The sequence below is a fragment of the Anolis carolinensis genome, chromosome 3, assembly GCF_035594765.1.
Source record: "Anolis carolinensis isolate JA03-04 chromosome 3, rAnoCar3.1.pri, whole genome shotgun sequence".
Taxonomy (NCBI): Eukaryota; Metazoa; Chordata; class Lepidosauria; order Squamata; family Dactyloidae; genus Anolis; species Anolis carolinensis.
In genome coordinates, this window is record NC_085843.1 from 190,368,828 (window position 1) to 190,387,105 (window position 18,278).

The window sequence follows — 18,278 nt, forward strand, 5'->3', positions numbered from 1 at the left end:
GGTTGTTGCAAAGGTTCAAGCTGCTCCAAGCTTGTGAAATATAGAATACAAAATGTTTTAAACAAACATAGTATCTCCTAAATGATCAGGATGCATGACGATTTGATGCTTTTTAGTAGAAAGGTAGAATATAAATGTAAGCTGTACAGGCAGTCCCCAAGTTACAAACATCTGACTTAGAAACAATTGATAGTTAAGAATGGGGATGAGACAACAGGAAGTGAGAGAAACCTACCCCTAGGAAGGGAAATTCACTCTTGAAAGTGTTATCATGAGGAAAAGGTGTCTCAACTGAAGCTTTATCACCAATCCTTGTTTCCACAAGAAGCCAATTTTTTCAAAAATCCAATATCACAGGGATAGAAAGTGAAGTGAAATCTTCTGAACATGGGCACAGACAGAAAAATAAACACCACAGGTGTGTTAACCCTTCTCTATGCTATCCAAAGCATATGTATACATATATTTGGCTGGAGTTACACTTAAAATGTACCTGTTCCAACTTACATGGACATTCAAGTTAAGAACAAACCTACAGAATCTATCTTGTTCATAACTTCGAGACTGCCAGTACTCTAACACAGGATCTTGATAGAATCCAGAAATGTGTGAACCCAAGGCCATCTGGTCCAATGCCCTTGACAGTCCAGGAAATCAAAGAGGGGAGACTTTCTGTGTTTATTTTTGTATGATGCAGTATTTTTTTAATCAAAACTAAATTTTCTCAAAATCATTTTTTGCATATTGCTGATATTTAAGTGACAAATGTGAATGTGCATGTACACACATCCAGTTTCATATTTACCTAATTCTGTCCTCTGAGAATATACATAATGGATGCCACTGTAACCAGCAAGAGGTACTTGGTGATCTGCCTTCCCTTTGGGATTTTGTAATTCATTAGAGTCTGTTCAATTGTGTGATGCAGCTTCATTTGGAGGCTTTTCCCGCCATGTCCTTAATTATGCATACAAATCTGTTTTAAGTCTTTGCCTGTTCTTGCTGGGTAGCTCAGACATCAGAACATCCATTGCTTTTTAGCTTATTCAGCCTTTAAACTTAATGCATATACTGCATATAGAAACAGTTTTTCTTTTATTTTTTGGCATGTTCTAAGGAAACAACCCTTTTACCTGATGCAGAATAGAATATATTTAGACTCAACTGTTCAAATAAAAAGAACATTGCTGAGGGAAGTGCTCTATAATGCTTCTTCTGTTGTACTGTTTGTGCAGGAAATAAGTAATTTGGTGTGAGAGAGCCTTGCGAAAAGAGCCGATAACCTTCTGGACTCTCCTCAGTGCCATACATTTAAAAAATATTTGTAGTTTCATAGGGTTCACCAGAGTATTATTCGTGGATTTTTGCTGTGTTTGTAAGTTGCTTTTTGCTAATTTTTCTTTTCATGTATGCTATATATATGGGCTCTTCAGATGAAACAGCTTATTCTTTCAAACAACTGTTTTGGTTCTTGATGTGCACACAAGAAAATATCATTTTTAGTGAAAGATGAGAGCTTATCTGTATATCCACACATGTAGCCAAGTCTAGACTCCCTCTCTATCTGCAAAGCTATTTCATTAAAAAACACAGTGTGTTCATTCATGTATCTAGTTTCTCCTGGTAGTGAAACTGACTTTGTCAGAAACATTTGGCGTAGTCAATTTCTTACTCAATTTACATATATTGGACCAGAGACATTGATGCAGTTAAGAGTTAGGACAGAATTGTCACTTACGAAGAATGAGCTGTTAACTTTTCTTATAATGTTTGAGTGCAGTTATCAAGTTAGATTTGAATTTTAGCAGGTACTAGCTGTGCCCGGCCACGCGTTGCTGTGGCAAAGTGGTGGTGGTATGGATTAAAAATTGTTGTGGAATTTTTATTTGAAGTTATTTGTATTTTTTAATCAAATTTATTGTAACTTATCTTTTTTATTTATTATATTTTATTATTTTCTTGTATTATTTTTAGTTATTTTCTGTTATTATAGTATTTTATTCTATTAATTTTTTAGTGTTTTTTATTATTTTTATTGTATTATTTGTATTTATTTTATTTTTTATTCTTTTATTATTATTTGTGTTTTTATTATTTTATTTTATTATTTCTATGTATTATATTTCATTATTTGATTATATTATTTTTATTTATGTTTTTTAAATTGTATTATTTTGTTTTGTTTTTTATTTGTTTTTTGTATTTATTTTATTATTTCTGTTTCTCTTTGTATTGTGTTGCTCTGAGTTCTGTAGTCTGCCTGGTCATGTTCCAAATGTATTCTCTCCTGATGTTTCGGCTGCGTGTATGGCAGGCATCCTCAGAGGTTGTGAAATGTGTTGTAATGAAAGGAAGTGGGGTTTATATATCTGTGGAATGACCAGGGTGGAAGAAAGAACTGTTGTCTGCTTTAGGCAAATGTGAATTTTGAAATTGGCACTGAATAGCCTTTTAGCTTCAAAGCCTGGGTGGTTCCTGTCTGCTTGGAATGAACAAAATGTGGCTCCCAGTATTTAAAAAATCTGTGAAATCAGGACAGTTAACCAAAGAACAGCACTGAGCAATCAGGGAATTCCAGGCATGATGTACTGAGGCCTAGCTAACATCTCCCAATAAAGGATTCCTCTCCGAAGCAGGAAGTAGGCAGGCCTTGAAGGTGCAAGGGCATTCAGTGGTAATCAAGGTGGCTAAGTGGAACATTCACAGTCACCTCAGAGAGATAAGAGTTGTCCTGTCCTGGATATCATTGGTGAAATAGAAATAAACATCTCACTTGTCTGTTTTCATAATCTCTGAGGATGTCTGGCATAGACATGGATGGCAGTTTGGCAGCAGATAGGGTCATGAGGGAATGTGATGTTTAATAGGCTTTTCCTGAATCCCTTCTTATTATCCAACATATTCAGTTATCCAGTGTTCTGCCGGGGTGTTTATGTTGGATAAGTGAGACTCTACTGTATATTTATAATCTTATATTATCTGCTTAGAACTGGATTATATGAGGCTCCTTCTACACAGCTGAATAAAATGCACACTGAAGGGAATTATCTGGCAGTGTGGAATGAAGATAATGCAGTTCAAAGCAGATAATATAAGATTATAAATGGGTAATATAGCTGTGTGGAAGGACCTTGAGTCTACACTGCCATATAATCCAGTTAAAATCAGATAATCTGTATTTTATAGGCAGTGTGGAAGAGGCCTGAGGCCTAACTGTGCCTGTCCCCTGGGCTGAGCAGGTTGCTAGGAGACCAAGTGGGCAGAGCTTAGCCTTCTAGGGAGGAGGGAGCAAGCTTGTTTTCTGCTGCCCTGCAGACTAGGACACGGCTTCAAACTACAGGAAAGGAGATTCCACCTGAACATCAGGAAGAACTTCCTCACTGTGAGAGCTGTTCGACAGTGGAACTCTCCCCCCTGGGCTGTGGTGGAGGCTCCTTCTTTGGAGGCTTTTAAGCAGAGACTGGATGGCCATCTGTCGGGGGTGCTTTGAATGCGATTTCCTGCTTCTTAACGGGGGGTTGGGCTGGATGGCCCACGTGGTCTCTTCCAACTCTACTATTCTATGATTCTATGTAGAGATGGAGGATGAAAGTGCTTCTTTGTTTAACAGTAGTGTTTTCGGTTGCTCTGAGATTAATACCATATATTGTGGAAGCATAGATGTCTATTTAAGATCTGCCACAGTTCGAAAAAAAACTGATTTTCAATTTCAGTAGTGGAAATACAGTAGAGTCTCACTTATCCAACATTTGCTTGTCCAACATTCTGGTTTATCCAACACACTGTGCCTTTTAGTAGTCAATGTTTTTGTAGTCAATGTTTTTAATACATTGTGATATTTTGTTGCTAAATTTGTAAATACAGTAATTACTACATAGCATTACTGCGTATTGAACTACTTTTCTGTCAAACTGGTTTTATAACATGATGTTTTGGTGCTTAATTTGTAAAATCATAACCTAATTTGATGTTTAATAGGCTTTTCCTTAATCCCTTTTTATTATCCAACATATTCGCCTATCCAACGTTCTGCCGGCCTGTTGGATAAGTGAGACTCTACTGTAGTATCAATAGATAAGCAGCAGAAGTTGTCACTCAAAATATTTTTGTCACTTAAAGAAATTTCCTCCAAAACGTTACAAAAACTGCAAAGGAGGAGAGCCCCCCATCTCTGAGGCAGTCTATGTCTGTTGTCTTACTGGTAGGATTTTCTCCATAGTGTTTAGTTGAAATCTCTCCCCCTGCAATCTGAACCCTTTTGCTGTTCTGGTGAGTCCTAACTATTAGAGCAGCTAGGGGGAAAAAATCAGATGTTCCATCTTCAGATGAAGTTGGTGTTCCCAATATATTTGCTAATTCTTCTCCAGGCCAAACACATGTCTGTATTTTTTTTACCAAGTGCTAAAGGGCATTTTGTAAGTCTGTGAACCTGCTGTGTATCAGATGAAATGAGTTGGGTTCTAGTGCGGTCTGATCTGGCTGGTAACAGTTTTCAAGGGCAAAGGATTGTTATCTGTTTGATTTCATTGTAAAATGGAAATGCTAAGGATTAACCTGGCATCTTTTCAATGTAGAACATCTGCTTACTGAGCTATGTGTCTTTGGGTGTAGACGTGGGGCAGAATGCTTACTTGGAGAATCTCTTCTGTGGATTTGTCTGAAACTGCAGATTCCTCCAGGTTTATTTCTAAAACTCAAGCCTACACTTGGACTTCAGAAAAATTTGCATATATTCAAGACTCCAGGGACAGTTGCTGTTGCTCTGTTGCAGGTGGGTTGCAATGACAAAGTTAATATTTGATGTAAATAAAAAGAGAACACTGCCAAGTTACCAAGCAGAACGTAGGTTAGTTAGTTTGTTTCTGTTCCAAAGCTCTGCAAGGTTTCTTCAGGTCCCGCTGTTCCTGTGGTTGTATCAGAGACTTATTTCACGGCTCTAAGTGGTGTCTATGTTATGGGGATACATATTAGTAGCTCCCAGTTACTGTGATGTCTCATGGGCCTTGTAGTCCCGTTCCTAGTACTATTGTGGCAGACGAAGAGGAAAACATGGGATTTCCACCGGTTCAGCCAGAATCGGAGCCCCTGCACCTGGAGGATGTTTGCCCTCAAGAAGTCAGCCAAACAAGCCTTGGGCAGAATTCTCCCCCGTTTTCTCGAAAGGACAATTATAATAGAGATAGAGGAGCTAGGGAGGCGAATCGCCGGAGCCTCAGAATCGCAGCCAAACAATTAGCTGATTAGGTCTGCTTCCCTTGGGAAATTCTAAGGAGTCATGCATCTGGACGGAGTTGGGTTTCACTTCTAGTTCTCCAGGGAAAGTGTTCTTCTGGCGGGAAACGAGACCCTATTTAGGTGTTTTGCCGCAAGGGAAACCTTGCGGAGTCACCTCGTCAGCTTGAGGAGTGAGATCGTGTGTGGACTTCGTAACCCCAGTTCCTTGTTTTTCCGGACCAAGTTCCAAGCCTGCCTTGTTTCACGTTTGACCGCGGACCTCGCCACGGACCTTGTTCTTGCTTCTTGTTGCCTCGTCTTGTCTAGCCAAGTATCAAGTTTGTTTTCCAGCCTTGTTGTCAAGCTTCAATGGACTAAAAGACCTTGTCATCTCCCCACACTATTGCTTGGCAAAGTGTGTGTTTCGGTTAATGGATTATAACTTTGGACTCTAATATCTCATATTGGACATTATTTTCCTGGACTATATTTGACCTTTCCTGAAAGGTCTACTTCTGAACTATATTCTTCACTTGTTTTTATTGACTTTATATATTCCTTTAATAAAGATATTAGATAGAATCCGGCCTCTGCGCATGGTTATTGGTGTTCTGTAGCCTGGGTCCTGACAGTTACTCAGATTCAAATGAAACTTCTGGACATAAGTGTTTTCTTACGTTTTTTCAGGTCATTTGGACACATACTTAAAAGGACACCCTTGGGAACGGTTTTAAAATGCCAGTTTGTTTCTGAACACAATTCAAAGTGCTGGTTATTGTCTTTAAAGTCCTATACAGGAGGTGCCCCCCCCTAGCAACTTGCCTGTGCATTTTGTTAATATCTAGACGTTTCCTTGCCATTTCATACTGTGTGGACAGATGATCACAGAAGGGACAGCATATGCCTGTCTTTTTGGTAAACATCCCCTTTTATCCATAGGGTCACTTTCTATGGTTTAATTTATCTGCAGGCACCACTCCTAGAAGTCCTTGTAACTACAGTATCTTACAATTCTCAATACGTATTTAATACATAATTGGAAGTTGACCTCCCCGTGTTCAAACATCTGAAGAAGCAATGAAAAGAAAGTTGGTAGTGGATCAGCAGCAGATATGGGAATACAGTGAGAAGTGTTGTTACCAAGCCCCCTTTAACTTTACACCAAACCTTATAATTTCAGTCTATGGTGCACTGCTTAGATTTAGTGGGTTGCATTTAAGAAGACGACTGTGGCTTGAAAATATAGGGTTTGGTACTATCCATGGTTTCAGGTACCCACAGGGGGTCTTGAAGCATGTCATCCATGGATAAGAGGGCCTTGCTTTCCTTAGGTACAAAATATTTCTCCTGTTAAATGTTTTCTGTTCTTCTTTGAGATGGAAGTGATGATATGTAGTTCTTTGTTACACATTAGAAGTTTTAATAGCCTGAAGTTTATGTTGAACTGTAGCATCTATGTCTGTTCAAATTTGCTTGAAACCTTGGGACAAGAATGTTATTTGCAACAAATCTTTTTGTTGTTGGTTGCAGCCTTAATGGGAAGTAGAAGAGGGCTCCACTTGATAAGTGTTGCTGAGGGGGATATGTGGATGTTAAAGACTTCATAGTTACATTCTCATTTCCTTATGAGCGGTGGAAAACATCAGTGAAAGGGATTATGTAACATAGTGTGTTAGTTGACTGATTCAGATTGTAATGTTTCTAGAGCAGTGAATAACATATTTGCTTTGTTGTTGCATGCCTTTAAATTGTTTCTAGAAGGTAAGCTATCGTAAGATTTTTTTGGACAAGATTTCTTAAGAGGGGGCTTGTCATTGCCTTCCCTATGATGTTTAGAGAGAGAGTGAACTACCCAAGGTCACCTAGTGGATTTCTATGACTTAAGCAGGGCTTTGAACCCTAGTTTCCTAAAGTCCTAGTCCATGGCTCAAACTAGGCTGTCTTTCATGTCTGTCTCACTGACCTGGTATCAGTAATCTATTCTTGGGCATAAGACGATGAATTCCAGAATCGAACATGAGAATGTGTTCTGGTTTTCTGTGTTGTATGTCAGACACTGGCACTAATATTCCAAGGGAAATGTTCCAGCCAAATTATGTGTCCTAGCATAGATTCCTATACCTGGGTTCAGACATCAGCTGTCCATTGTAACAGCATGTTCTGTTCTTACATGTGGCTTACATTATTTGTGGTAATTCGGTTCTGGCCTGTTGGGTAACTGAAGCATCATTTGATCATGGTGTCATTTTGAAACTGATCTTGTTTGTAGGTGGAGACAGAGACACTAGGCATGTGAAACTCACTTAGTTTCTTTAGTAAAACCCTGAGGCAATCCTTATTAGAACCATTAAGAACAGGGGTCCCCAAACTAAGGCCCGGGGGCCGGATGCGGCCCTCCAAGGTCATTTACCTGGCCCTGCCCTCAGTTTTATAATATAATATTTTTATATCAGTTTTAATAATATAATATATTGTATATACATATAATATTGATAATAATATTATCATGTTATACAATATAATACTAATAATACCATATAATAATATTAAATATATGTTATATATTACATATAATATTACAGTATAGTGGTATAGTTTAATATGATGATATATAATGCTAATATTGTGCTATGCTAATAATATAATATATTGTATGTACATACAGCTGCTCCGAGTCCCCTTCGGGGTGAGAAGGGTGGGATATAAATGTAGTAAATAAATGTAGTAAATGAATAAATAAATAATTTTTGACTTAGGCTCGTCCAAAGTCTGATATGATTTGAAGGCACACAACAACAACAATAATCCTAATTAACTTGACTATCTCATTGGCTAGAAGCAGGCCCACACTTCCCATTGAAATCCTGATAGGCTTATGTTGGTTAAAATTATTTTCATTTTTAAATATTGTATTATTCTTTCATTCAACAATCATACAAATCTCATGAGAAACAATAATAAGTTAAAACAATATCAATAAAAACGAGGATTAAAAGCCATGTACCTTTACAGAATCAGTGTGAAACAAGAATGTAATTCTGCAGTGTTTACTGCTATGTTTTCAACATGTTTCTTGTTCTGTGTTATCAAACCATTTCAGATCTTTGGTGACACTTAAGTTGATCCTGTCACAGGGTGTGCTTGGCAAGATTTGTTAAAAGGGAATTTATCAGAGCATTTTTCTGAATCTGAAATAATGTGATTTGCCCATGATCACCTAATGAGCTTCTGTGGCTTTGTGGGGATTCAAACCTTGTTCTCCAGTGTCTTAATCCAGTGCTCAAGCCATTGCTCTGCACTGGTTCTATATAACATTATGAGTAAATATATAGCAATAAGCACTACACAGTCAGTTACATACTTGTCTTACACTTTCTCTGTATATGCAAGTCACCTTTTTTGTTGACTGCTTCCCTCCACACAGCCATATAACCCAGAATATCAAGACAGAAAATCCTTCAACATCTGCTTTGAACTGGATTATCTGAGTCCACACTGCCATATATTCCAGTTCAAAGCAGATATTGTAAGTTATCTGGGTTATATGGCTGTGTGGAAGGGCTCTAGGATTTTATTTTTCACACTGGCCAAATGATTAGATCAAATATCAAATATTGTTTGGAACATGCACTTACTCCTTATAGTGTATTGCCGGCTGCCATTTTCAGATTTAACTAAAATTATGTTTGGAATCAGTTTGAAATGGAAATTGTTGTTTGTAGGGTAATACACTATTACCTCTGGTAAATGGCTGCTGTAATTTTTTGCATGGTTTCTGAAAATAATGCTCACGCTTGGAAGAAATAACTGTTTTTAAAAAAAGGTCACTGTTATTATTTTGAGCTCATTCTCTTTTATCCCAACTAGCATAAACTAAGGCTTTAGTAGTATACACAGTTAGCTGGGATTCAATCCTATTGAATGAGATTAATTGTACATCTGAGTAGATGTGTATAAGACTGAAGAATCAGATGCTTTAATGCAGTGTCTTTGTGCTCTGTCTGTAGTACTAAATGCTATGTGAACAAAACTAAGATTGTTTTCCACAAAAATGAGTGCAATTTATGTGCTTACATAGCTTATTTTCTTAAAATAGAAGAGTGAGTTTAGATCTGATAAGAATATATATATTCACATTGATTTTGAGGGGAGAAGGAGGAAAACTAGGAGGAAATTTTATTAATCACTTCAAAATCTCTGGAGGTATTCCAGCTCCTGGTATTGGTGGCCTTGTATGTGCTTGGACTCCCCGTTCAGACACATGAGTTAAACCTGGGATTCTATTTGACAGGGCTCTACCTCTGGCTCAAGCCCCTTGTACACTGCCATATAATCCAATTAATCTGGATTTTATTTGGCAGTGTAGAAAGGGTCCCTGAGGCAATGGGAGAGGAAGAGGTGACAGGGATATCTTTTACCACCTCTGCTGCTGAATAGATGCAGGGAAATATTGAACTAGTGATGAGTTGAATCTTCTAGAATGGACTCAGTCCTCTTTTTCTTTGTTCTGTTTAATATCTAGTCTGACTAAAATTCTAAAAACACACAAGTTTTCTCACTGCTTAGTGATAGTATGGTTGGTCCTAAAAAGTAATCAATGCATTCTTTCCTTTGATCAAGATTCTGATCTACCACCCCCATGCTCCCAGCCTGACATATCTTCCTGTGCTTATTCTTTTACTTACTGTAGTTACTTATCATAAAATATTGTGTATTGTCAGGGAAGAGTCAGTCCAGAGGCATTTTAAAATACATGCCCACAACACATTAGCAGGATTTTGAATCAAGTTGTGTGAAGTGGAATGAAGTTTTCTAGTTTGCAAAGGGATACAGCAGGATAAATTGGACCTCTTTGTGGGTGTGTTATAGTTGGTATAGATTCAAGATAACAATTCTAAAGCAGTAACTGCTAAAGCAGCTTTGAACATACTTATCAACCTCATATAGTGTCAACAAGTTCTAAAAAGAAGACATTGGAATAGCTGTTTCCAATGAATTAACTGTTAACATAGTGCTAAAAAAACTGGCAGTCCTTGGTGTTTTTTTTAGATATGAAAGAGTAAACAGAAGTATAACATGAAACACTGAGATTCAGGAGTGCTAAAGGAATGTGTTCCACATGTGCCTTGTTGTCATGAATTATTTGAAATCAGACTCTGGCCTTAAAAGTTAATGATTGGAGCATCTAACAGTCTTACATTGGTAGTGGGTGTTCATTGCCTCTAGAAGTACAGTAGAGTCTCACTTATCCAACACTCCCTTATCCAACGTTCTGTATTCTCCAACGCATTTTTGTAATCAATCTTTTCAATACATTGTGATATTTTGGTGCTAAAGTTGTAAATACAGTAATTACTACATAGCATTACTGCGTATTGAACTACTTTTTCTGTCAAATTTGTTGTATAACATGATGTTTTGGTGCTTAATTTGTAAAATCATAACCTAATTTGATGTTTAATAGGCTTTTCCTTAATCCCTCCTTATTATCCAACATATTCGCTTATCCAACATTCTGCCGGCCGGTTTATGTTGGATAAGTGAGACTCTACTGTACTTGTTATTTCCACTTGTACATACTTATTAGGCAGTTCTCTGTGGGATGAAGCATGGTGTCAACAGACTTTCAATACTTGTTATTTCTCAAATCATGGTTGCACTATTCATTGTGTTTCACTTGACTTCTGACTCATTTTCCTCAGAGTTACACATTAAGATCATGTAGCCACATAACAAGTAGAATTGCTTAGTAAGAATGCGATGAAGATACCCTTCCTGTGATAATAAATGATAATGTTTTCTTGATTCTATGTAATGGAGGTGGTTACTGTTAAACAGCCACCTAAAGTTCTTCATTTATCTTTCAGTTTCTCTTGAATTAGTTGCATGTAGTTATAAGATTAGACATTTTCCAGTGACTTTAGGAAGTAGTACAGGTTGAGTAGCATTTTAGATAATGGATAGTCAATCTGTAATTGTAATCAAATGTTGCAGTTTTCTGCAGGAATACCACTTTAGTTCATAAAATCAGATACCTGAATTATAATTTCTGTAATTTTTAATGCTGCTTTATGGACATTTCTCCGCAAAGCAAATGTACGCGAGTTGTTCCTTTAGGCCTCTCTTTTGTATGCCCCTTTGCTTCAGCAGTTTGCAAAATTGACATGTGGGAATGAGACGTATAGAGTTCCCAAAAGTTCCTAAAACACCGTAACCAAAAAACAAAACAGAAAAATTGAACCTTTCATAAACTTTGCGAGAATACCAAAAGAACCACTCCATAGCAAATATTGCTATGATCAGTTTTGTTTATTGTTCATTTTTCCTAATGTGTAGTAAGGAGGGTAAAGAAAATTGAATTGGGATTATGTCACATTTATATGATTTATATGATATGCAGATACCATGGACAAGATTCCTAAGTGTTTTTAAATATAATTTTGGCAAATGCAGGGAATAATGTAAAAAAAAAAAAAACACCCCACAAATAAACATTTGTGGTGATGACAAAATAATTATATGGAGAAACAGAATTACTACAGTTTGCTTTTCCTTTGTTCAGAATTGTTCCAGAATAAAATTATGTATTTCAGTTTCATATTAAAGTTACTAAACAAAATTTGGGTATTTAATTGTGTGCAGTGGCATTCATTCCTGTTTTGAGAAGCTTTTCACTGACAGCATAATTTTTGAAGTTCTTCTACTTTGTAATGATTTATATCTTGTGAGTGAAGATTGCTACTGCAATTTTTATTTATTTAAATAGAAGGAAAGCAAACATTTCCTGATTAACATGGAGGTAGAAGTCAGAAGACCCCAACAATCAGTCTGGCCCAGTACTGCTTGCCAGTATGTCAGGCTTTGAAAGCTTTTTGTGAATCAGTCCTGTTCCAAAGCTTTAATTTAGGGAAGATGGTTAGCTATTGTGGGAGTTCAGGTTAACTCCAGATTTGAACAATACATAACTTAACAGGTCCTTCAGGTCTTCCATTCACCCTCTCATTCCATATGTGTATATTCAGCAGCTGATGGGGTCAGTTTGCATGCATGACATGGACACTGTGAAACAGTTTGGAAATGTTCACCCTGAATTTTTCTACAGTTCAGTTAGAGATAGATGAAAGAGCTAAGTCTGAATCATAGCCCACGTTAATGAAATGATGTGTGTAGAAACGAAACCTTAGTTTTTTTTCCTCATCATAGCAAACAAATAAGATATGATCTCCATTCTGACCTTAGTTTTAAAGCCCATGATTATTGAAATATTGGCATACATCAGAGAGGAAACATAACTGGAATATAATATGCATTTGTTATGTCAGTATCATATAATTACAGCCAGATTTTGCCTTAGATCACCTACTTTGGGGGTAGTGGTTTATATTGTGGAAATAGTTTATCTTCACATGTGCCTGTCCTTGAACCAAGATCTTCAGTAGAGATTCCAGTGGGTGCTTAGACCATCTGTGTTGGGAAAGAGACCTTCTCTGAAGTTAATCCTAATTGTGGAAAGATTTTGCCAGGAAGAATGGTCTGGATTGACAGTGTTTCGACACTGAAATAAAGGTCTTATTTCCCAAATGTGTAAACCCCACCTGATTTATCTTTGTTGTTCATTTTATGCTACTTAGCATGGTATAGAAGTCCACAGAATTTAGTAGACTACAGAATATTTTACTACCTGGGAGGCTATAGCTCTGTTCCTCCTCCCAAATCCTAATGTGATGCAGGGAGGGAACATCTCTTTCTCCTCCATCTGTGGAATTCTTGATCTTTCTTTGATAACGGTCCTTAACAACAGTTTGCACTAGGCAAGTGACTGAACACTTAACCAAATTTATTTCTCCTGATTTTAGGCATCACTTTTAACTGATATTTCGAACTGAAGAGTGGGCAATAAGTAGTATTCAGGCCTCCTTGCCACCACCATGGAGCTTGATTGCCAAGAGAATCACAGCATTACAAAACCCTTGTGTTCACTTCTTCCTTCAGAAAATGAAAGTTAGCAGCCATATGTGTTGCAGTAGGCTATCCTGAATGCTATGGGAAGGTGCCTGAATGTTTCTAGAGTCTGCTGAATTTTGTCATAGTACTAAATACATCATATAAGTATACTATCCATACTATTTTAGACATTTTGATCCCCCCCCATCTTATTTGTTTACCTCTTCTCCTCAAGGCATGAAGAAAATATGTGTAGGGCATGAAAAAAAGACAGAGGGGTCAGCCAACTTTGGGGCGGAGACTATTTTAGTGGAGCATTTATAAATTGTTGGCTGTGTATCTATATTGATGTATTTATTTGATCAAATATATGTGTCAATTTTGTATACTGCAGTCAGGATAATTTACACAGTAATCGAAAACAACTTTCTTAATAAAATAGAAAATGATTGTATGCCTGTATGCCTTCAAGTTACACATATGGCAACCTCAAGAATTTCATAGTGTTTTCTTAGTCATGTAAATGTATTCTTCCTGCTTGGTTGGGAAATCCCATAATTCAGCAGTAGAGCACATTTTTGCATGAAAAGGTTCAAGGCATCTCCAGTTACTGCTGTATTGTTGTTTTTGTTTGCTTTCAAATAATTTCTGGCCTATGATGACTCAAGGGGTCAACTTTTTCTGGGGATCTCTTGACAGGCTTTGTTCAGGGAGAATTTGCCAGTGCCATCTATTGAGGATGGTTTACCCAAGGTTGTCATATCTGAAATACTAGAGAGCCCTGTCAATGGAGGCAATACTGAACTAGATGGACCAATGATCTGACAGGCAAGCCACTTTGTTCCTATGTACCTCTGGCTAGCATTCTGAATCGGTACATGGCCCATTCCACTAAGTCATCACTTCGTAAATGTTTGAATCCACCTCCTGTTCTTTGTTGTGCAAAAAAGTACTGTGCGTTCTATATAAGCATGCCTGCAGCTTTTTAATGACAGAAAGCTTTGCTTGTAGAGAACCATAATATGCTCAGATGGCATTGTAGATTAGTGTGGGATGGGGAACTGTTTTAAGCTGTAATTGTGAAATGTAACTTTTTTTCTTTTGCTGTTCTAACCAACCGTACTGTGGTATTATTCCACTGGAAACATTGCTGCCACAAATAGCAGGTTTAGCCAAGGGGGAGATGAATCATAGTGAAAGCTTTGCGAAAAAGAAAAAAAAAATAAGCTAATGTCTCAAGAAAAGAAAAATGCATCTCTCAAATTAGATAAATCAACCCTGCAAAGTGTTCTGAATATGCCATTTAGAATAAGAAGTACAAAACACAACTGGAGTGCCTAGCTTTTTGCTCTCTGTAGAGCTAACAAGGGTTTGACTGCATAGGAATAATGCTGCTCATGGAGTGAACATGCCAGTTTTGTCCAGGTGCTGATGGTTGTGCTCAGGCCAACAGGCTTTCTTCCATTTGTCAGTTCTCCCCCTCCGTACATAGTTGTGAAAACTCAGGCTCTCTCATCCCAACTGTGCAGTTATTAGCACACTTGCACATGTTCAAGCCTTTTCCCGTGGAAGAAACCTCACCCATCAACAAATGGATACTGAATCCCACAGACTTTAAATAGCAGCTTGACACAATATTATTCATAAAAGGTACAGTAGGGTTGATTTTAATGTAATGGGTAATTTTAAAACTCTATAGAACTGTCCTCATTTTGGCTTTAAAACTGGTGCTGATTCTTGCAGCCCAGAAGAAAATATACTGAGAACCATTTGACATTAAAAAAACAGCTGTAATTACTAAAGCGTGAGAGCATTTATTTATTTTTCACATCGCCTGTCTTCCAGCGTCTTACAAAAATGTTAAAAATTCAGCTGAAATATAATTTTCCTAACTGAAAAATATACAAATAATTTTGTTTACAATATGTATGGCTAAAAGCAGTGTGTTACTATTGTATATTGTTTTCATCAGTGTTTTGTTTTTCAATAAGATTCATGCCACAATGCCTGCTTTTCTTAAGGTCCCACCAGTTGGAGCAGTTGTTGCTGTGTATGTTCAAATTGTTTCTGACTTACGATAACCTTAAGATTACCCTATCACAGGTATTTTTGGCAAGGTTTGTACAAAGAGGTGGTGGTTGCCTCTAAGACTGAGAGAGAGTGACCTGCACAAGGTCACCCAGTGGGTTTCCATGCCCGTGTTTGAACTGTAAGCATAATCCAATGCGCAAACTATTACACCATGCTGACTTTTTAGCTACACATATCCCAACAGTGTTCTGCTTTGTGCTTCTCAATATGCCACCCATGGCATCAAGCTGCATTTCAGGTTTCTTACTCGGTTTACAGTAGCATTTATCTGCATGTTTTTCTTATTTGTGAGAACTTTCTTCACAAAATTATATATCTGTGATGACAGCTATCACATCTTAAGCAAAGGATACTACTATAGAATACGATGCAAATGTATATTTCTGATGTTGAAATGAAAACTCACTTGCACATCTATTTAATATACAGAAAAATATGTCAGTTGACTAAATAAACCAGTAACAATAGCTGTAAACTTGAAGTTGTTTTTCTTGAACCACCTCCCAGATGTGATTAGTAGTAATGAGAAAAATATGACAAAGGAGCAATTTAGAAGAAATCTATTGAAGGGCAATACCTGGACAAAATCCAGAAGTTACAGGGGACCAGGTCTGTAGCGAGGGGGGGGGGGTTAGGGGTTCAACCCCCCCCCCCCCCCGAAATTTTTCAGTTTTAAAAAAAAACCTGGTTTACTCATGAATTTTAACTGGTTAACCAAATCCTCATGCTAAGTCTATGAGATGTAAAACATTAAGAGTCCCTCCAGGCACTATCTCAAGCATATATTGACAGGTCTGAACCTGGGGGGCGGGTGGGTCAGGGGTTCAAACCCCCCCCCCCCCCCCGAAATTTTCAAAACCCCTCCCGAAATTTTTTTCTGGCTACAGCCCTGCAGGGGACATATTCAAAAGGTCAACCTGAGTATTCTCCATATATCTGGTACTATTTATTTTTAAATGTTGATTATCATATGCTAACTTATATAACTGGTTTGATTAATTGTACATTAATATAGAGGCTTCAAAATCAAGTTCAGTGTTTGCAGGGAATTTTATTAGGGTTAATTGTGTTGAATCCATGTGCAGAATATTTTTTTCTAGAAGTGTGATAATTAAGCATCTTTTTACAGTATTATCTCCATTTCATACTCTTGCTGGCTTGTAATTTATAGGGTTACTCATGAGTGTTGTGCTTTTTTGGCATTCATATATTTTTCAGAAAAAGGAGAATTCGAGCATTTGTTTTGAGGAAAAAGGAAAATTAAAGAATTACATGGACTTTGCAAACAGATGTTAGAAAATGAAAGGTAGGTCAAATGTTGGGCCTACAACGTTGTGGACCTTTGGACAAATGCATTGAGAAATGCTTTTATAAGATTGGGTTTTGTTGAGTAATGTTAACACTGGAGGGACATGATCTTGAGATATGGTTGGCACGAATATATGTGGTATGATAAAGTGAAAGTGAATGTGGATTTCAAAAACCATTATGTTAGACATGCTTTACTACAAATATAGAAAATATATAAATCAATCTTATGCCCAAAGATCCCAGGGTGGGTGTCGGTCCAAGAAGCATTTTATAGAAAAGAGACACAAGGTAAGAAGAAATGGTTAACATTTATCAAGATCTCCTATAAAATATACATGTAGAATATAGAATTAAAACAAGAGAACAATTAATTGCAGAGGGTTTTGTTTCCAGTGGTTTTCTTATTTACAGTTAACAAAAAGATTTAGACAAGGCAAGCAGTCATTAAGTTTTGAAATAAGCAAATCGGAATTTGAGTTACAATTATGTGTGATGTATAAAATGTTATTGAAATGGGAAATGGCAGATGAGCAAGTTGAAGAATGCATGATAAAATGGGCACAAAATGTTGGGCACAATATCATGTTGTGACAATGGGAGAAAATGTGGAATAAAGGGTTACAATTCATGTTAGGCTATAACTTGAAAGAGAATTTCTATAACATGATGTATCATAGTATATGATACCTGAAAAGCTGTCAAAGATATATAAATAGAGTTCCAGTATTTGCTAGAAATGTAAAGAACAAGTGGGGTCCTTCTATCATATTTGGTGGACATGTAAACATGCCAAGAAATACTGGATTTAAATACAATGATTCAGAAAATGTTAGGGGAAAACATCAGCTAAAACCTGAGACGTTTTTATTTGGTCTGATTGACAAAAATAACCAGGATAGACTATGCCAATATATGACCATAGCAGGCAGACTGCTATACACACAGAAATAGAAGAGTACAATAATGCCAACAATGGAGGATATGGAGTTGGCTAAAATGGACAAATTAACATGTCTACTTAAAGAAGGGATATTGAAAACTTTTCAAAAAGACTGGAAACCTTTCATTCACTTTTTGCTTGAAGAAGAGAAAGGCTTGTCAATTCTGAGTTTTAAAGAATTGATGGTTTTTGTTGTTGTAAAAGGAGAAAAGAACTAGCATAGAGAGATCTAGAAGGTGAAGCGTGTGACCCTTTTTAAGAGAAGGGTGTATAAAAAGAGAAAGAACATTAATGTTACATGGAAATAAAGTGTGTATAAGTATGAGCACCAATTGAAACTAAGTGTAAGCAAGATGTTGTAATGTTGAAACAATTAAAAGGGGACTGGGGAGAAAAAAAGAAACGATTTTATAGTGGTCTATCGAAATATACTGTGTAAGTTATTTTCAATTCTAATTTTAAACTGTGTATTTGAATCCATCCAGATGTGTGTTGATGTGCTATTGGCCAAAACCAGAGAAAAAGGTAGTTGTGACCAAATGCCATTGAGGCTAACGAGTGATTTAGTTGAACCTAAATGATATCCACATTGTTATTAGCACTTTAGTGTCACTATGTTTTATTGGATTTGGGCCGTGGTATAAAAGATTTGAAGTATATGATTGGTGCATTTTACCTGTATTTTTATGCATTAAGCTAGTGCCTAAAGCACAGAAATATTTCTTAAAAGACATCTGAGTAGTTCTTACAACTAGCTTATGTTTAAGCGGAAACAGTG

At 36.9% G+C, this 18,278-nt stretch overlaps 1 protein-coding gene across 5 annotated transcripts in view; it reads left to right on the plus strand.

Annotated features, from left to right (window-relative positions):
- The window catches only part of ctbp1 (C-terminal binding protein 1), a 59,710-nt gene that overhangs the window by 11,857 nt on the left and 29,575 nt on the right, over positions 1 to 18,278 (plus strand). For 2 of the 5 annotated variants that reach the window (XM_008120193.3, XM_008120195.3), the window contains exon 2: positions 16,468 to 16,555. The exons of the other annotated variants lie outside the window; for them this stretch is intronic. Coding sequence is in view for 1 of the 2 variants with exons in the window: in XM_008120195.3 (XP_008118402.1) it covers positions 16,549 to 16,555 (7 nt within the window). In the remaining variant the exon portion in view is untranslated. The remainder of the gene's footprint in view (positions 1 to 16,467; positions 16,556 to 18,278) is intronic. 5 annotated transcript variants of the gene reach the window in all.